At 38.1% G+C, this 21940-nt stretch overlaps 1 protein-coding gene across 1 annotated transcript in view; it reads right to left on the reverse strand.

The window, feature by feature from the left end:
* The window catches only part of LOC136836118 (major facilitator superfamily domain-containing protein 6-like), a 158102-nt gene that overhangs the window by 29718 nt on the left and 106444 nt on the right, over positions 1-21940 (reverse strand). The window contains exons 2-3 of the mRNA XM_067100110.1: positions 6288-7346; positions 4502-4684 (exon numbers count right to left, since the gene is read on the reverse strand). Coding sequence (XP_066956211.1) covers positions 4502-4684; positions 6288-6348 — 244 coding nt within the window. The 5' untranslated portion in view covers positions 6349-7346. The remainder of the gene's footprint in view (positions 1-4501; positions 4685-6287; positions 7347-21940) is intronic.

Raw genomic sequence — 21940 nt, forward strand, 5'->3', positions numbered from 1 at the left:
GCAATTTCCTTCGGGAACCAACCCGTCTCACTGGACCACTGTGCAACAAAAGGCTGGATGAAGTGATAAACTGGATACTAAAAAGACCATCCTTCTTTCTGTCTGTCTGTCCTTCCTGCAAGTGGGCATTTTAATCTGCTCCTTCCTAAATTTCCCCATCGCATTCATCACTATTTAGTTACAGCTGGTGAATTTATTTAGTATTTGAGAATGATCAACTTTCAAACTTATGTCTCACTTAATTTATTTCAAGGATCTCACATTTATCGGCATTTAGTCGGTTGTATTCACAAACGTTCAAAACTTCTTGCAGTCATCTGCATTCAGACTCCAGTTGCATACATCATTCTTAAGGATATTTTCTGGTAACATCTGATCACTACTCCTTTAGAGCATCTTTAACCATCATAAAATGCTTTCTACTCTAACAATCTTCAACATCAACAAACTACTTTCTATGAATTTTCCCGTTTAAAGTTAATTTTTTAAACAACAAAATTCATTCAGAACATGTAAAAAAAAATTGACAAAACTCCTTATAAATATTTTCCACTATATATATTATGATCACGGAGGCCTGGCAAAGAGGCCATCTACTTTTGGGTGTTTCCCCTAATCACGTCCGCATCCAATTTACCTGTCAGCAGTTCGGGTTCTACTGTGGCCAATGATTTTCAGTGGTCTAGGGAAAAAACATGCTCTGATTCCAGTTAGAGAGAGAGAGAGAGAGAGAGAGAGAGAGAGAATTTTCAATTTGGGATATCTGGTTTATAGGGAAGTCTGGGGGGGCAGCTCAAGCAAGAGAGAGAAATATTTCTACTCTTGTTTAATCCACATTTCCTACGTTTGTTCCATGCTTTGATAAGGATACGTGCTCTCTCTCTCTCTCTCTCTCTCTCTCTCTCTCAGGTGTTCCTATATCCGTCCTCTTCGACACAGCTTGCATGTAAGACTAAATCACTTTCATGCCGTCTAAAAAAGGAACGCCCCTCCCGGCAGCCACATGAAGACAGGCACTCTCCAATAAAAAACGACAGGAATACGCAAGACCCGCCTCTCTCTCTCTCTCATAACAGTCAAGCATTGTTGGCTCTAGAGGGCTACTGAAAATCAAAGGAACTAGAGAAGAACAGATCAAAATGAGAATACATAAATATATGACATAAAAAGGTATCAGAACAAGGCAATAAAAGAACTAGAGAGAGAGAGAGAGAGAGAGAGAGAGAGAGAGAGAGAGAGAGAGAGAGAGAGAGAGAGAGAGAGAGAACACGAGGCACCAGAATAAAAGGTGCAGACAACGACTTCACAAGCACAGGGTAAAGTCAAACCGGGTAGGCGCTACCGAAGGATATTTGTGAAGGATCTTTGTTGCCCAGTGCATTGTTTCCATTCTTCCCTGGTGTCTTTCTGCTGTACCTAGCTGTCCAGCTTCTCTGACTCTGCGTCGCTGTAATCTCTGCATCCCTTAAGGCGTGAGCACATCCCTTGTATCAACATGTATATTTAAACGCTATTGTATGTAAATTTACATAAGAGAACGGAATCCCCTGAAAAGTGATTTGAACAGATCTCTTGACTGTAGATTAGAACCAAGTACACTCTCACACTTTATATACATAGACTGGAACCGTGTACGCACACATTTTACATACATAGGAAGATATGCATATTTTCCTAGCACTGACACTGTTCTTCATGTACGAACCCTAGGCCTATAGGTATCCGCACGGAAACCTCTTCTTTTTTTGGTTAATGCTTTACTAAACTGCGTTACAAGGAAGTTCCTAACGATCATCTATTGAATGCTCACAGTTTTCTACAACCCTCAACGAAGACAGGAAGGCCTGTCACCAAGCTCACTGTCAGCTTAATCACGCGAGGGACACAGGTCATTGTATAAAACTAGTGTGAGGACAAGGAAAGGTTTCGAATCTATCATCACCAGTCAAACTGAGAATAAGAATCTTATCAAGGGGTCACTGGAAATCCGACGGCAGGGACGATTTAACCCCAAACAAGTGTTTCAACAGATCCGGCCCCCGAGGAGTCAGCCCAGGTGTGAGCTAACGAGGATTCCTAACCATCAAAGGGCAAGGAAGTGGATCCTGCCCGATACGTTATTCCACACCTGTACAGTATGTGCGATGTAATATTCTAGTCGCCTAACTTTTCTCCACATTTGCTAGTGATCAAGGTCGAAAAAGCGTCTACCTAATTATATGTTTTTGTGTTAATTTTGCATGCTGTTAGATTACAGTAAAAAACACACACAATAGACACACACACACACACACACACACACACACACACACACACATATATATATATATATATATATATATATATATATATATATATATATATATATATATATATATATATATATATATATATATATATATATATATTATGTACACATGGTATGTGTGACAGAGAGACTTGTTGATTGCCTTCCTGATTTATTACATGGCGCATATTTCTCTCAAAAATTGAGTCTCCTTAAGTCTCTAGACGTGAATACTTTCTTGCTGAAGCTCAACAGTAGTAGGTGATATTCGGATACTGGAATAACAAGACAATTTACGACTTAAACAACACAATGCCGCGGAAGAAAGCTCTTTTCCAGGTAATGTCTTTGTTCCATCATATGACCGTTTTTATATATGAACGTTCCCTTCCGTGAAGGCTTCGTTCCAGCAAAATCTACAGGAACACTTGTGTGGTGGATGTGAATTAACTTACTGACTGAAAGCCATCTGGCGTCAAACTGTCAGGGTCATTAACGCAACGTTAAAAGTAGTAGTAATTTAAATAAGATGATTTAATCATTTACTGACCGTCCTCAGCCTCTTCATCAACATAAGAAAATCGTGTTTCAAGGTACAGAATCTATGTGACCCAATGGTCACGATAACTCTAAGGAATACTTTACCTGATAATATCAGTCAAGAAATTAATTCAGATCTTAGGAAGTTCGATAAAATCATTTTAATACCAGTTCAACAAACTAATAATTTATATATATACAACTTCCTTTTTATGATTTCAGGAAACTAATCATTTACATATATTAAACTTCCTTTTTATGATTTCAGGAAACTAATAATTTGCATACATACAACTTCCATTTTATGATTTCAAGAAATTAATACTTTACATATATTAAACTTCCCTTTCTATGATTTCAGGGAAATAATCATTTACATATGTACAACTTCCTTTTTACGATATGAAAAGACAATACTACAGATGTACTGTATGTGTCAAGCAGGCGCTTTACACATACACCTCGAAGTTCTCCAACTCCGTCACAACGACTCAACTTTTAACGACAAAGTTAACTATAAGAATGGTCATTCTGTGAAGCTCTGAATGAATGATTCGTGGTTTCAGGGAAGCCTGAAGCTATTTGTTGATGGTTCTCCAGCCGAGGGTGTTGCAGAACCTTTAAGGGTTCTTCAGATCTTCTATGGTGTGATGACGAAGATGCATGACAATTCTTATGAGAATGACAAAAATCACTACCTCACAATCTTTTATATATTTTGAACAATCTGTAGTTATTACACATTTTTTGGAGCGGCTACATATAATCATTTATATATAAAATACTTTACATTATTTAGATCATATAATTTCACAAAATGTAGATTATAAATTCCTAACCACACTTTCACGATAACGATTCCAGTTATTTATCTACTTTGTATAAAGTATTTACGGTCCTCGGCTCGATGAAAGGACCTTCTACGAGGTTTCCCCCCCGGGGGGGGGGGCATGGTTCGGCTAAGGTTCCTATCCGGAGGGCCATGTTTCGGCCGAAAGGCACTCCCTACGGAGGTTCAGGAGGGAAGGGGAGGGAGGTTACCCTGAGCCATAGTTCGAACGAGCGGTCCTTCCCGCGGGGAGCCCTGGGGCCATACTTCATCCAAGCGATAATTAAAGATTAATACTCATCATAAATATCACAAGAAAAAGTGACTCTCAAGAACAAGTCCTACGTTCCAGCTATATGAGCATACAAACTCCTCAGTGGTCGTCATGTTAAACTATTTTAGAACAACAATAAAATGGAAAGATTTAATACATTCATACTCAGGAATTCTATCTTCCTCTGTACTCCCAGAATTTCGACGTGTCTCTTTTAAAAGATCAGAAGAAGAATTCATCAGTATAGTGGCTGAGGTCGTAATAGGGAACAATGCCTATCTCGGTCTTCTCATCGTAATAAAAATTTAAAAAGTAAAGTCCCAGAAACGTTTTTTGGAGTGACCGACGCCATTTTGGGGACCACTGCCAAACTTAGCCTCTTCACTATTTAGAAATATAACTGGGCGTAAGTCTGTCCCTACCTCTCTTCAATACCCGAGTTTTTTTCCCCATGAAGCCCTTCCAATCTCAGTTTTGTACCCGTAAAATAAAAATAAAAATAAAATAGACTTCTTAGGATACCTAAGCCAACTGTGGCCCTCTCCAGCAGAAAAAGCAGCGCGGTACTCACTCAGCAACATGCAGACGACGGTGATTAACCTGTAGTGGCCGACGCGGTCGGCCAGCATGCCCACCAGCGGTGGCCCCACCAGTGACGTCAGCGGCAGGATGGAGTTGATCCACGTGATCTTGTTGATGTCCAGCCCGATGGACATCATGTGCACCGTCAGGAAGGGCATGAGGCACCCGAAGGCTGGCGAGGAAACGGAGTGGTGAGTGAGTAGTGAGTCAGGAGCAAGGTCATATATTAAGAAACAGAAACGAAATTTACAAAGACACCAACTGATGAGCAAATGGAAATTGCATATGAAAATATAATTGTATAAATAAATCGGCAAAATAACATCACAAAAGAAAATATAAATATATTGATAAATCAGCAATACAAACAATGATTATGCAAGCGTTAATAAATCAGCGACTGCAAACTGAATATTTTAAGGCCAACATCTTCATAAACAACAAATGAACGCTATATATGAAAATACACAAATGTTACTGAACTAGCGAATGAAGTGTGGAATGGCAACTGCACGCTGCTGTCCAAATACAATAAGGCGTACGATCGACAACTGTAAACTGTTTGTGTGCAGGCATCAAAAAGGAGGGCTGGCCTTTCTTTGCACAATTGATTTTCACCTTAATGAAAAGATACACAAAACAATAAAAAACTGTACAGCTACGCATACTTCACTTTTTCCACAGTGAATTATTTGAAGACTATGAAGAATACTCACGCTCTTTAAAAGATGAGGATAAAATAAGACCCATTTTTTATCAGTAAATCTTGGCATGTTGTTAATGATACACTTGAAATCCTTAAACTTTATGAGAGCTACATGTATTCATGTAGTATAAAATCATACTTCTGTTTCAATACGCCTACGTCCACACACTGAGAGAGAGAGAGAGAGAGAGAGAGAGAGAGAGAGAGAGAGAGAGAGAGAGAGAGAGAGAGAGAGAGAGAATTTCAACTAAACGGTACAAGAAAACAGTGCCACTATCCACATTTATACACACAAATTCATTCATGGTTTTATGTGAAAAGTGAAATCATGCGAAAAGGATAAAGGACAAGGTGAAACAGTATGTCAGTATCTGCCTTCAAAATGAAAACATTCAAAAGGTAACATTTAGGCGCAAAATTAAACACAATATTTAGATCCAGTGTCTTTGTATGAAACAGACATATCAGTTACATGTGTTTGCACGCACCCGCATATAATTACTTAAATATTCACTAACAACCAGAATAATACACCAGTGAATACAGAATATTCATAAACACATATATTCATCTGACTACAGTAATTCCCCAGGATAACGCTGGGCAATTGAAATGTGGCGTAAAGGGACCGCAGAGTTCCCACTGCCCAGACTTTCTGTTCAGCACCAGCCGTCACAGTTCCGGAATGCAAGACGTCCAGAATGTAAACAATCGTTACGCCAGTCACAGTATACAATTGTCACTGATACAAACATGGCATTTAATAATGACATTATGAAGTTAAAAATACGGTGCGCAACTTATGTATCACTCTGAAGAAGCAAGTGGCAGGTAATTTTTGGGTTGGAAATCTCACGCTGGTTTTCCCTCTCATATCAAGAGATGAGGACATAAATAGATAAAAATAAACATATAAAGGGGCATTATCTACATGTTCAAGGTGTTCAGTACTATGCTGTAAGGCAGTACAGGTTAATACCAATTGTTTGTTATATTAATAGGAATACTAACGAAACTTGTCGCTTAAAACCACATATTATTAAGAAATAAAGTATAAAAAACGACTTACCTCCATAAAAAGTGAAGAGAAGGATCTTCAGGAGAATGAGATTCGGGTTAATGAACGCCATCTTGGAAAGAGACAGGGAGCTTCTTGGTCTGAATACCTTCCTCTTAAATCAGAAACTCTCTATAAAGTCTATGTATGTATGTATATATATATATATGTATATAATCTATATAATATCTATAATTATCGTCTGCTGGGAATGTCGAGGGAGCTAACTTCGGCTACTTCTTCAGTTACTTTTAAAATATTCAATTTATATAAAAATACTATAAAAATAGACTGTGTTAAGAAACGAAATTCAGGTTGCTGGCATGGACGCAGTATATTACCGCCTTTCAAAAGGTTCGGTGTTCTAAACGCGTTTGTTCCAGGCTTTGTAAAAGAAAATATTCAATTTCCTTGAGACAAGGTTTTGCCGACGGATACGGTTACCTCTCAAGAGTCTAAGATTTTCCTAACCTATCAATTGTGTTCAATTTCGTTAAGGCAAAATTTCATAGGCGGATATAGTTCGTGGTGCCAACTGATAAGTATCGCAAATTTTAATACAGTTCATAAAAAATGAGTCAAATAATACTTTGACAAAGCATACACTTTTATTTGTCAGATGGATGAACCATTCAAATAATCACACGAAATGACAAACAAAATCATGAACAATAGACGAAAAATGTCTCAAATGCAGAATGTCTCTCGGAAGGAGACCAAGGGAAGCATTTGAAGAGAATAAAACGAGATAGATACACGTCGTGGCCACAAATGCGATTGCTATACACCCAAGTCTCGAACTCCGAGTCGAAATTCCAACTTCAGAAAGGTCGAGTCAGGTCAAACCAAGTCAAGAGAGATGAGATACACAACGAAGCAGATCAGGTCAGAAGCGTGGCGGGCCGAAGATTCAAACGAAAAGACGGCATGAGGGCCATGAGGGGTCAGACGCGGTGAAGTGGTCAAATAAAAAAAAGAGGCTAGGAAAGTGTTTCTACAGACGAGACCGCGCCCCCTGTCATCTCTCTCTTCTCCCCGCTCAGTTGGCGCTTCTTCTTATGGACTTCATATCTGCAAAGAGAAGAGAAAATATAACGTTAGTACAGCGTACATGCAGTGTTCAATATATAATTACAACCTTCGTATTTCATTGGAGAGACACTCGCCTCACAAGCACGGCGTTTTAGGTCCGATTCCCGAGCAAGCAGAAAAGGTTTAAGCGTATTCTGCTAAATCCCACTGAGCCACTGTTGACCTAAGCAGTGATAAATGAACTTGCTCTTTTAAGGCCTAGAGGACACGTCTCTCGCCCTTAATTATATTAACTGCATGGTTCACTATGCAGTGCTCATGTTAATTATTAACTTGTTACCCAGTTTTAAAATATAACACGCAAGAGAAAAGGTTTGACTATAAACTGCGAACACACTTAGTGTGGATTAATGAAAAGCGATACGAACATTGCATAATGAGCCAGTAGGCTACCCTAGTTACGGGCTAGGGGCGTGGGCTTCACTAAAAGGGTAAGGCGACTATAATAATTTCATTACAATTGCTTGCTTGAACTGAACCGAGAGGCTTAAATACAGAGCCACCCGTGTAAGAAAAAAGAAACACTATGAATAATAAATGTATAAATTTGTTTTCAGCACATGCATCTTGTCCCATTTTGAGATGGTGGCTCCAGAAGCTTTACTCTTCAAGTTCTATGAAAAGTCTATTTTTGACGTGAGGCTGCTAGCCCTACTTTCATTCACGGAGTTTGTAAGCCAGTGGATTCTAGTACTGCAAGGTTGTCACCCATTCTGACCAGATCAAATGTTGCTAAACTTTCTTCTCTCTCTCTCTCTTTTCTGTGTGATATATATATATATATATATATATATATATATATATATATATATATATATATATATATATATATATATATATATATATATATATATATATATATATATATATGTATGTATATGTATATGTATATACAAAACAACATGAATACACAATAAACATAATAAATAAACGCAATAAAAAATGACCTAAAATTAAAATGCATATATACAAAGGAAAACCTGATGACAGACAATCATGATTAAGAACAAACTAAGTCAAAGGGGAGGCAAAAAGACAATGTTTATGTTTACGAAGCTTCTTCTAAGTGAAGATGCCGGCATCAAGTATTACGCAATGCTTCATTTTACCCTCTTTTATTCTCTGCCTCTTTGTTTTCTTTTATGTTCCCCATGACTCCAAACTCCAGCATGACTTCAAACGTCTGCTTGAATGAAATATCTTTCTTCTTCTCCTTCTTCTTCTTCTACTTCTTTGTCTTCTGCTTTGCTCATTCCAATATGGGGTCATTGTTTCCTATCAGCCTTCTCCACCTTCCTCTGTCCGATGCATCCTGACTTCTTAAACCTTAAATCTCTTTCATCCCAGATTTATTACAATTTTCCATTCCCTCCTCCCCAACAAACTAATTGCAGTTTTCCTCAGACTTATAAACACGCACTCGCCCAAAAACGCACGCGCGCTGGCGTGTTTATGTTTGTGCGCGTTTGACCGCTTGCATGAACCTCTGAACGTGTTTGTGACGCAGATAGAATGATACATGAATTGTAAACATTTTAGATGTAATTCGAACGGTGATGGGCAAAATCACCAATGCCTAAAAGGTGTTTTTGAGAGAGAGAGAGAGAGAGAGAGAGAGAGAGAGAGAGAGAGAGAGAGAGGATGGCCTACATCAACATAGATATCATATGATAAAACTAAACTAGTTCTTACTGACAGAGAGAGAGGGAGAGAGAGTATTTTAACAATCCTAGCGTGATTCAATCTTTTCTCTCATTGCACGTGTGTGTGTGTGTGTGTGTGTGTGTGTGTGTGTGTGTGTGTGTGTGTGTGTGTGTGTGTGTGTGAGAGAGAGAGAGAGAGAGAGAGAGAGAGAGAGAGAGAGAGAGAGAGAGAGAGAGGATGGCCTACATCAACATAGATATCATATGGTAAAACTAAACTAGTTCTTACTGAGAGAGAGAGAGAGAGAGAGAGAGAGAGAGAGAGAGAGAGAGAGAGAGAGAGAGAGAGAGTATTTTAACAATCCTAGCGCGATTCAATCTTTTCTCTCATTGCACAAGCGCACGTGTGTGTGTGTCTGTGTGTGTGTGAGAGAGAGAGAGAGAGAGAGAGAGAGAGAGAGAGAGAGAGAGAGAGAGAGAGAGAGAGAGAGAGAGAGGATGGCCTACATCAACATGGATATCATATGATAAAACTAAACTAGTTCTTACTGAGAGAGAGAGAGAGAGAGAGAGAGAGAGAGAGAGAGAGAGAGAGAGAGAGAGAGAGATTACTTGCATACTTTGTACTGTATCCACACTAATAAATGACCACCCCCCGCTTGCGTGTGTGTGTTTAAAAGAGAGAGAGAGAGAGAGAGAGAGAGAGAGAGAGAGAGAGAGAGAGAGAGAGAGAGAGAAGTGGTCTGAGATGTTAAGTAGCCTATTACACACACTTGAGCAGGCCAGAATCTTATACCGGATCTAAGAGATGATTTCGTAAATAGCCTCTAACGAGAGTTGCTTGCTTGCTTGAAAGCAAATTGTGTGTGTGTGTGTGTGGGGGGGGTGAGGGGGGGAAGGATAAGGAGGCGGGAGGAGGGAGAGAGAAAGGGGGAGGGTTCATGTGGAGGCATTAACGACGTTCTAAGGTCAAGGCTAAAGGGAGGTGCCAATATACGGTAAGGGAAATACTACTACTACTACTACTACTACTGATAATAATAATCATCATCATCATTATAATCATCATCACAACTGCAAAAAATTAACCACAATATCAGTAACGCTTAACTGCAGAAAAAAACAATTGACCCTGACAGTGAGAGAGAGAGAGAGAGAGAGAGAGAGAGAGAGAGAGAGAGAGAGAGAGAGAGAGAGAGAGAGAGAGAGAACCATTAATCTGACCACACAGTTCACTGGGAATAAAATTAGAGGTTGGGTAATGCTTAGTAATACTTGTCGTAAGTGTGCCTAACAGTAGGTATTCAATGGAAAATAATCCTTTAAAAGATAGGCATATTTCCTTTGTGTTTCCAAGGATTTTTCTCTTTCCCGTTAATGTTTATCTTTCTTTCTGTTGCTGAAGTTTTTTTTTTCCATATTTTCATGTTTTTCTTTTCAGTTGTCGCAGTGTTTCCCTGTTTCCGAGGCTTTTTTTTTTTTACTATTGTCCTGCTGACCTTAACACCCCTTTTAATTTTTTTTTCAGATCTCAAGTTGTCGGCATTATTTTCCTCTTCTTAGTTTTTTCTTTTTTTTCTTCCTTTTTGCCAAGTTCTTCAAAATTACCCCTTTCCTTGTTTCCAAGGTCTTTATTCTTTTATATTTTTCTTTTTAATGTTTTCGGCTAATTGCAAAGAATTTCCCCCCGCCCCCTTCTCTCTCTCTCTCTCTCTCTCTCTCTCTCTCTCTCTCTCTCTCTCTCTCTCTCCCTGGGTTGTTCGCATCCGTATAACTCCAGCCTTCGCTGTGGGCGGAGGAGAAGTTTACTCCGCCATTCAATCTTTGACTCCTGTTGGGCAAATATCCTATTCATCATCTGTATACTTCTTCTATTTGCTACAGTTCCTCCTCCATCGTGTCTCTCTCTCTCTCTCTCTTTACCTATTCCCTTGCCTGAATCTTTCTAATCCTCGTAGTTTCATCCTTCATTTCTTGACCATCCAATTGTCTTCATTATCCTTCTCTTTAGCTATCGCCTACAACGTTGTGTCTTTTTTATTCTTGTTTTCAACATCATCCTGTGTCTCGCACCTCGTGTCGCGTTTCACGCATTCTCTCTTTCACCCTTTTCCTACGCATTCTCTCTTACACCTTTCTTCTCTCATGCTTCACGCTTCACATCTTTCTTCCTTTTATGTATCACCTCTCACATCTGACTTCCTCTTATACGCATTTTCTCCTGCACCTTACCTCCCTTTATTATTATCGCTTATATCTTTCTTCTTTTTTTTTATTTCCTATCATCACATTCTTCCTTCTACGCCGGTCGCCGGGTAGGTGACTGACGGTGCTGGAGGTATACGTCCGTGGTCACCTTGGGAGAGTAGTCAAGGACTTCTACACCCTTTCTACCTCCTCCTCCTCCTCCTCTTTCGCCCTCCTCCTCCTCCTCCTCCTGGCATCCTCATCCACCTCCTCCTCCTATCTTTCCTCCTCTGAATATCATTATTTTCTTCTCCTTCAAATGCCTCCTTCACCGTCACCCATTTTTATCTTCCTCATTTTGATACTTTTTTTCTCTTGACTGCCCACCTCCTCTGGAGCCTCCTCCTCCTCTTCGATTATCATTATCATCCTTCTTCTTCCATTTCCGTTAACGTCTCTTCCTAATAACTGATACTATCCACCCTCTTCCGTGTTCCCCCTTCCTTCATTACCGACACTCTTGCGTAAGTGTTTTGTTTGATTTCAAATTCTCACCAAATGGAAAGAGTAAAATAATAGTCTTCATTTTTTCTCCGCTTCTTTTTTATTATTTATTTTTATTATTTCTGTTTTCCAACATCTCCTTTCAGCTTTCAAAAATGTAAGTCGTCTTCGAGCTTATCTCAAGCTGGTCTTCACAAGCCTCATTAAATACTTTATGGAAATTCTCAAGACTCCACTCTCGCTTCGGTCCCGATCGCCGCAGTTTATACATCTTCCCTAGTTTGTCATTCAGTAGGTGTCAAAAACGTACGTGTGTGTGTGTGTGTGTGTGTGTGTGTGTGTGTGTATATATATATATATATATATATATATATATATATATATATATATATATATATATATATATATATATATATATATATATATATATATATATATATATATATATATTATATACATATAAACAGTATATTATATATGTGTGTGTATATATACCTGTACAGTATACATATTTATATATATTTTATATATATACACATTCATATAACTGACACGCACCCATCTAGATATGTGTGCGAGCCTAAACAAGGCTACCACGCTTCTCTATTAGATAACAATGCAATGCATAAACAAGAAAAAAAAGCCACGCTTCTATTCAGCTTCTGAAGTGATGCCCGTCAAGGTTAGAAGAAAAAACGTATGCAAGATGTTGCAAGTTTTGCAAAGGTATGGCTGACTCGCCTAAGAGGAAAATACTGATCCATCACCTCTTTATGTCCGTCTTCCTAGTCACCCACCAGGGATGGAGGGTTACGATTGGGGGAGCGGGAGGGGGAAGAAAGGGGGAGGGGGATGGGGGGTCCCCGCATCCCACGGCAGAGTTTATTGGGTACAGTCCCATGAACGCGTTCTGTAGGTGCAAGGTCTTTTCATTTGCGTGAGGACGAAAATGTATTTTGAGTTATAGAATGAACACTGGGGAATTACAAGCATACCTCCGTGCAACACGCAGCTGTTTCAAATATTTGAGAGATTCGTCTTCATTAATCCTTCCCCCATCTGGCGTTATTTCATCCCTCGTGCATCCTCCATGCTTATTTATTTCTGTTGATTCTCTTTATATCTATATACAGTATATATATATATATATATATATATATATATATATATATATATATATATATATATATATATATATAATTGATATGATTTGAGTTTTATTATAATTATGTGTTGTTTTCATCTTTTTTAGAGCCTTTCAGTCAAAAATACGAAACGTGGGAATAAATATGAACAAGAGACGTGTTTTATAATATATATATATATATATATATATATATATATATATATATATATATATATATATATATATATATATATATATATGTATCATCTATATGTGTATATATATGTATATATATATATAATCATAGCATAGTTGTTTCTCGAAAATGAAGACAATGGTCATCCCCCTTCATACTTTAACTGCTGAATCATGGATTAATATTAGTCATTCTTCCTTCATATTAAAAACCAGACAGGTGGCTACCTGAGGAAGTAAACACACTTACACAAACACTATCCATTCTATTCAAATAAGAGCAGGCAATTTTCCAACTCAGCGGCTGCGCCTTCGAATCCATTTTTACACTCAGAACCACAACTTCCAAGCTAACTTTAAATGCCTTGGTTCCTTATTTACCTAACTCGAGAATCTGCAGATTTGCGAAAACATTTCTGGGTCGTTTTTCTTTTATTTTTACGACCGTTTTCTCTATCAAGATGACACCAGTCACTGGCCACATCAAGTAATTCTCTGTCCTAAGCAGGAAACTTTAACAACTTCGGCAGTTACAAAGAAGGCTCAGCAGAGGCATTTCGGTCCCCTACAAATCTCTCTTATCGAACGGCACTTTCCCGTTCTCCCAATCTTCCCTCCTCCCACAAAAGTATACCATAATATCAAATTACGACGGTAAGGATTATTAGGAATACCGTTCCACAATGATATGGACTTTCCTTATCGGACTCACGAAGTTAAGAGCCGGCAGATTTGGGGTCAAGACCCACGCTCTCTTCTCTCATTTTTTTTGTCGTGTTCTTTGTAACTGGGCTACATCAAGATACCAGGTTGCCCGCTCCACCGATAAATGTGTAGAATAATAACGAACTGACTCAATATATATATATATATATATATATATATATATATATATATATATATATATATATTTATATGTATATAACAAAATACAAGGACGTCTTTAATCACAAGAGGTCGTCTCACTTAACAGGCAATGCAATATCACCATTACGTCACAGTCTGAGTAAGTACAGCGTAAAAATCGCTGGCGCGTATCTCACATTACGTCACGTCGCGTCACGTCCCTGAATTCGCGTAACAGGATGTTCACCTGCATTGACTGACATCAACAAAGATATCCAAAGGACCACGCTACGGAATTCTCCTGCTTCCGTTTTCCCTGACCTCTACTGTTTACTCTCCTGAAGAGTTGGATCTATCACTCCCTTTGGAGCTAAGACCCACTCAGGTCGTCTGCCCAATGTTCACACACACACACACACACACACACACACACACACACACACACACATATATATATATATATATATATATATATATATATATATATATATATATATATATATATATATATATATATATATATATATATATTAACGTTGAGCAGACGACCTGATACCCTACTTATATACAGTATAAATATGGCCACGATGAAATTAAAACGACGGAGTGCCAGACCTTTCGCTAGTTCTCTGTTGAGCATTTTCAAGCAACCTTCATACAACAGAAAAATATTACACAGACGAGTTAGCTTGACAAACAACAGCTTGAATTAAAGAAGCATACAACCATTTTAATGCTTGCAAAGGCCAATACATTTGGGGTATCTCTTCAGAAAAGGAAGTGTCTTGGACTAACTCAGGCACTTGGATACAGTAAGGCAAAACAGAGGACATTTACTGAAATAGAATAGAATATAGAATTTAGACCAAAGGCCAGGCGCTGGGACCAACGAGGTCATTCAGTGCTGAAACGGAAATTGACAGTAAGAAGGTCCAAGGTGTAACGGGAGAAAAACTTCGCAGTTGCACTGTGAAACAATTGTTAGAGAAGGTAAAAAGTCAGACGGAAGAAAGAGAATATGAGCGGAGGTACGGTAAAAGGAATGAAAAGAGGTTGCAGCTAGGGGTCGAAGGGACGCTGCAAAGACCCTTACGTAATGACTACATTGCACTACGTGAGGTGCACTGACGGCACTAACTCCCTACGCGGGTTTTTCTTTTAAATCTCGTTCGAACATCTTTTACAGAATGGGGTCGAACATTACAGACTTAAACTTAAATTAACACTACTTACATTTGTTACTTGTATTGGTGCAGATTCTAAGAAATTTCTAGTAACGACATTACTACATTACTACTTCTTGTAATTACACTACTATGGGACCCATCAATTCTGTGTGATTTTTCACGCCAAATTCCTACAACAAGCATTACTCGTGTTGATATATTCTGGCGTTTAATCCCTTACTTGTCAGGCCAAAATAAAATTAATAACAGTGCATATATAGGATTTTATAAACAATGTTGGTATTCTGGCGGGCACAATAATTATAGGCATGCTCTTGTACAGTGTTATTAGAGGAAAAGTAACATTTACACTGAATATTTTCATCATTGATTTGATGGACTCACAGCCGATTAAATAGAGCAAACAAAGGGTGTTCTTAGACAATTCTTTCTTCCTGTCACTTTCACTGTGAAATGACTACAACTTTATTGTAGCTAGTATCCAAAATATGAGCTGGACAACAAGTCCCTACCCATTTCCCTAATGTTCTGCAATTTGTTATCCTGGATTTCCGGACTGACAATACGTCACACTCGCAGGAACATTGAAGAGAATGCAGAGTTTTTCATTGGAATATGATGTCTAGAAAAATAACGTACATAAGTTAAATTATGTGTTGCTTTTCTACATAGAATAAATTTACACTGAAACTGTTCACCTATAATGACAATGTATAAAATGGACTAGCACCTCTTTCTGTTACTAGTTGAATTTGACAGACGGGACTTAGTCAATTAATTCAGTTTTTCCAAGAGGTTATTCGCACCTATGTCCTTAGGTATTACAGCCGAAGTATAGAAACGACCATGTGGTTAGTGACCCCATCGTCAACATCAACATTCAAAGATGCGCAGGAGTTATATGGCACTGGCAGTGGGTCGAAAGGAGGATTGGATACTCAAGAGTATTTGAATTAGCATTCTACCATCTTGAGTGACTTGGTAAGCATACAAAACTATCCAAATTTTTCGTATTATTAACGTGATACAAATTACTGATGCCTAAAAACAGGCAAAACTATTAATATACCGATAAATTTGATATAAAACATAGCTTTTTTAAGCAATTCTAAACTTACACACCTAAAAGATGAAAAATAATCAGATAATTTTTCGTTCTTAATGGTATAGATGTAAAATTTATCTATTTTGTCAGTAGCCCCAGACCCGTTAGTTTCTGAAAATACTCCAAAACATTTTACAGGATGAAATTTCGTAACACTTATAAAGTTTCGTAACATTAATGAAGTCGAATCAAGCCCAGTCATCCGTCCCACGAGGGGTCGACAAAACCAATCAATAACGAACATAAATCTGAATTATTCCACATCACTGGCTTCCCAAAAGGTCGACCTAATGACATGACGTTTCTAAAATGTAAATAATGATCCAAATACGAAAATCTGCAGCCAATTCTGCGTCCCGGGGAAGTAACGACCTCCGTCTGATCAGCTTGTTTACACAGCTGGGACGAGCGCCACACCACGCGCCCTCTTTCACAAAATTCAAGATAAACTGCTTTAATTTCCCTTCTATTTTTTTGTTGTTGTATCGAGTGCGCTGAAATATTTGTGAGGATATTAATATTCACTGCATGCGCTTGTAAATGTTTGTTTATTCACGCAAGTATAATTGCTTCAGTATGGGTCGGTGGGCGTTTTTGTGCGATAACCGTGACAGCTTGTTTATGTTTGGAAAATGTGAAAGCCCAGTTTATATGTGAGCATATACAATATATATATATATATATATATATATATATATATATATATATATATATGCGCTTTGTTGTACTTATTAGTTTTCTCTTGGTTGTATTCCATTCTGTTTAAGATTTTCTAGGAAGGTAATAGCTGTTTAGATTGATTCTCTATGACTAGAATATTTCAATCATAAATATTATTTCCAAATTCCATATTGCCATATAGGTAGGTTTGTTTACTATCTCTCTCTCTCTCTCTCTCTCTCTCTCTCTCTCTCTCTCTCTCTCTCTCTCTCTCTATATATATATATATATATATATATATATATATATATATATATATATATATATATATATATATATATATATATATATATATATATATATATATATATATATATATATATATATATATATATATATATATATATAATATAACATAGATATACACACACACACACACACACACACACACACATATATATATATATATATATATATATATATATATATATATATATATATATATATATATATATATATATATATATATATATTGTGTGTGTGTTTAAATTAAGAATACTAAGGTAAGTGCGAAAGGTTAGTCAAGAAGTACTATAGCTAAATCCGGAAATAGTGTGTCAAAATATTTATAATATATTGCTTCCACACTTGTGGTAATAAGCCTGCTCATATACAAAAGACTGTTGACAAACATCGCACTAAAATTAAAGCAAAATAAAATTATGAATATACGTGTAAATCCGTACTTGTTCATATATATGTACGTGGGAAGAAGCAGCTTCGAAGGGCACATATGACACAGAAGGAACACTAAAAACAGAGAAAAATAACGCTCAGTTACATTAATATCACAAGTAAGATTTTGTCCTTCCAAAGATAGAACATGAATCTAAATAACTTTCATTAGCGGAACGCGTTCATTTTTACAGCTTACGTAAACGGCTGTGGCAAACGTATACTAATATAGATTTTTAAAGTTATTCGAGAAACGCAAGATTACGTTTCACAAAATAATGCCACAGAATTCTTATTTAGGTAGTGTTCTTGGAAAGCTTAATGGCATAAGAATTGTCTAGTTCAGCTTACCCGTATAAGTTTCAATTCAATCTTATCAGTTACCCGTATAAGTTTCAATTCAATCTTATCAGTTACCCGTACAAGTTTCAATTCTGTCTTATCAGTATCTTCTGACATGTCCAGACCATCCCGAAAGGATTCAACTAAAATGTTTCCTTGTTTACTCATCGTCCACGGTATTGGCTTTCTTCTTTACAAATCATGTTTTCACTTTTACTTCTGTTGATTGCCCAATATTTTCACTGCTTTATTTTTGTGTTTCCTTTAATATAAAAACAAGTAACCTAAATACTCACTGAGATGTAACAATGCGAACGCACATACAAATCGACGCATAATGAATATGAATAATTAAACTGGGATTTTCTTATGTAAAGAATATCCTTTTCGGAAACTAAAAAGGAAAGAAAAGCCATCTTTATGCTCATTCCGTCTCTTAACTTAGAGTCATTGTTGCTATTCCATCCTCTCCTTATCTCAACACTAGCTTTCTCCCGATATTTCGCTCATTCACTTTCTTCTCTTCACCACCATCCTCATTGCGCTTTACTCTCTCGCTTTCTCTAACTCTTATATTCACTTTCTATCATCTTTTCCCATTCTAACAATACGTTCACTTTCTCCTTCTCTTTCTAATACTGACTCTCCTCTTCCCTCCTCCCTCTAAGCCTCGCTTTCTTTATCCTTTCCCCAACTCTGTCTTTGCTTCACTTCTTCATCCTTTCCCCAACTCTGTCTTTGCTTCACTTTCTTTATCCTTTCCCCAGCTCTGTCTTTGCTTCACTTTCTTTATCCTTTCCCCAACTCTGTCTTTGCTTCACTTTCTTTATCCTTTCCCCAACTCTGTCTTTGCTTCACTTTCTTCATCCTTTCCCCAACTCTGTCTTTGCTTCACTTTCTTCATCCTTTCCCCAACTCTGTCTTTGCTTCACTTTCTTCATCCTTTCCCCAACTCTGTCTTTTTGCTTCACTTTCTTCATCCTTTCCCCAACTCTGTCTTTGCTTCACTTTCTTCATCCTTTCCCCAACTCTGTCTTTGCTTCACTTTCTTCATCCTTTCCCCAACTCTGTCTTTGCTTCACTTTCTTCATCCTTTCCCCAACTCTGTCTTTGCTTCACTTTCTTTATCCTTTCCCCAACTCTGTCTTTGCTTCACTTTCTTTATCCTTTCCCCAACTCTGTCTTTGCTTCACTTTCTTTATCCTTTCCCCAACTCTGTCTTTGCTTCACTTTCTTTATCCTTTCCCCAACTCTGTCTTTGCTTCACTTTCTTCATCCTTTTCCCCAACTCTGTCTTTGCTTCACTTTCTTTATCTTTTCCCCAACTCTGTCTTTGCTTCACTTTCTTTATCTTTTCCCCAACTCTGTCTTTGCTTCACTTTCTTTATCCTTTCCCCAACTCTGTCTTTGCTTCACGTTCTTCATCCTTTCCCCAACTCTGTCTTTGCTTCACTTTCTTCATCCTTTCCCCAACTCTGTCTTTGCTTCACTTTCTTTATCCTTTCCCCAACTTTGTCTTTGCTTCACGTTCTTCATCCTTTCCCCAACTCTGTCTTTGCTTCACTTTCTTTATCCTTTCCCCAACTGTGTCTTTGCTTCACATTCTTCATCCTTTCCCCAACTCTGTCTTTGCTTCACTTTCTTCATCTTTTCCCCAACTCTGTCTTTGCTTCACTTTCTTTATCCTTTCCCCAACTTTGTCTTTGCTTCACTTTCTTTATCCTTTCCCCAACTCTGTCTTTGCTTCACTTTCTTTATCTTTTCCCCAGCTGTGTCTTTGCTTCACTTTCTTCATCCTTTCCCCAGCTGTGTCTTTGCTTCACTTTCTTCATCCTTTCCCCAGCTTTCCCCAGCTGTGTCTTTGCTTCACTTTCTTTATCCTTTCCCCAACTCTGTCTTTGCTTCACTTTCTTCATCCTTTCCCCAGCTGTGTCTTTGCTTCACTTTCTTCATTCTTCATCCTTTCCTTTCCCCAACTCTGTCTTTTTGCTTCACTGTGTCTTTATCCTTTCCCCAACTCTGTCTTTGCTTCACTTTCTTTATCCTTTCCCCAGCTGTGTCTTTGCTTCACTTTCTTTATCCTTTCCCCAACTCTGTCTTTGCTTCACTTTCTTTATCCTTTCCCCAGCTGTGTCTTTGCTTCACTTTCTTCATCCTTTCCCCAGCTGTGTCTTTGCTTCACTTTCTTCATCCTTTCCCCAGCTGTGTCTTTGCTTCACTTTCTTTATCCTTTCCCCAACTCTGTCTTTGCTTCACTTTCTTTATCCTTTCCCCAACTGTGTCTTTGCTTCACTTTCTTTATCCTTTCCCCAACTGTGTCTTTGCTTCACTTTCTTTATCCTTTCCCCAACTCTGTCTTTGCTTCACTTTCTTTATCCTTTCCCCAACTGTGTCTTTGCTTCACTTTCTTTATCCTTTCCCCAACTGTGACTTTGCTTCACTTTCTTTATCCTTTCCCCAACTCTGTCTTTGCTTCACTTTCTTTATCCTTTCCCAACTGTGTCTTTGCTTCACTTTCTTTATCCTTTCCCCAACTGTGTCTTTTTGCTTCACTTTCTTTATCCTTTCCCAACTGTGTCTTTGCTTCACTTTCTTTATCCTTTCCCCAACTGTGTCTTTGCTTCACTTTCTTTATCCTTTCCCCAACTGTGTCTTTGCTTCACTTTCTTTATCCTTTCCCCAACTCTGTCTTTGCTTCACTTTCTTTCCCTCGCCTCCCTCTCTTACCGAGATTCACATCCCTTCCCCCTCCCACAAACCTGCGTACCTGATGATATCATCATCCATTCCCCCCCCCACACCCAACCCCTTCTCGGAGCATTCTATCTAAGCTCTCCCGCTTCAGTACCGAGAGTAATTAAGCGTTAATGAGCGTAACGTGAGCCTTGTGCAAAACAGGAACATTTCGGCGTAAGCGGCGAATTATAAGAACCCGATAAAAACATTTAACTGCCCCATAACAACGAAAATGCTTCCCGAAATGCGATCAGTAGGAAGGTTACTGTCTAAGGCTTGCTCGTAATCGGGCTAGTATTTGGATTAAGATCCGCAGTGACATAAGGCCTAGTTATCCTAGCAAGACTTTTCCAATACTGTTTATGTATGCCTATTATTATCTTCCGTGATGATTTATTGCATACTTTGGAATTCTAGTCGCTGAAATCTTGCTTTATTTGTCATATACTTGTGCGTTCGCGTTGAATGATATGACAATATCAGTTTTACACCGAAGAAGTCTGAAATTATGTTCTCACCTTCAAGATTTGGATAAAAAGTCCTTTTAAACCTCAGCTAGAAAGTTGATGCCCAAAGGACTTTAATGAATGTGCAACAACACAAACATTTCGCAATCGGCAAAAAGGGTTAAAATCTAAGTCAGGCAAAATCAAAGATGGCTGCCTGTTCTCGTATGTTGGTTAAGGCTGATCCGACTCAAACTCTCATATTATAAAGAATTCAGCATAAAATAGCACACCATCCTAAAAGAGTGAAAGAATTACAATCGATGAAAACTCACTAAATATGATTCGCATAACAAAATTTGAGGTGGTTCCTGGGTCCCATGGTGAGTTAAAACCAGCTGTTCAGGATTAGTTTAGCAGATTATTTGGGACAAAATGAACAGAAATACTTGACAGACGTTCGTTAAAAGGCCAAAACCAATAAAAAAAAAAACCATGTTTGATTTTCTTCACTGAAAATCAAAGTGACCGTCGTGTGGGGGTATACGTTTGCAAACTTGTGTGTGACATAGCGTACAAGAAGGAAAACGTCCTTTGAGTAAGACTTTACAAATGGGCCCCTTCATTATTCACATTCTCCCATTTTTTACGTTGTCCTCAATGCCAGTCGGGCAACTACTTCTATTCTGTCCTACTACGCCGAGGCTAAAGCTTCTCTCTCAGAATCAAAATGTTCCGAGACTCAAGCAATCAATGTTTCTATATCAAGCAATAAAATTCTAGCAACAGTATCTCCTGGAACTGGGCAGGTAATCATTACCAAATTCGCACGAACTCTACACAACACCCAATTGCACACAG

Source organism: Macrobrachium rosenbergii, chromosome 56 (assembly GCF_040412425.1).
Source record: "Macrobrachium rosenbergii isolate ZJJX-2024 chromosome 56, ASM4041242v1, whole genome shotgun sequence".
In the NCBI taxonomy this organism is placed as follows: domain Eukaryota; kingdom Metazoa; phylum Arthropoda; class Malacostraca; order Decapoda; family Palaemonidae; genus Macrobrachium; species Macrobrachium rosenbergii.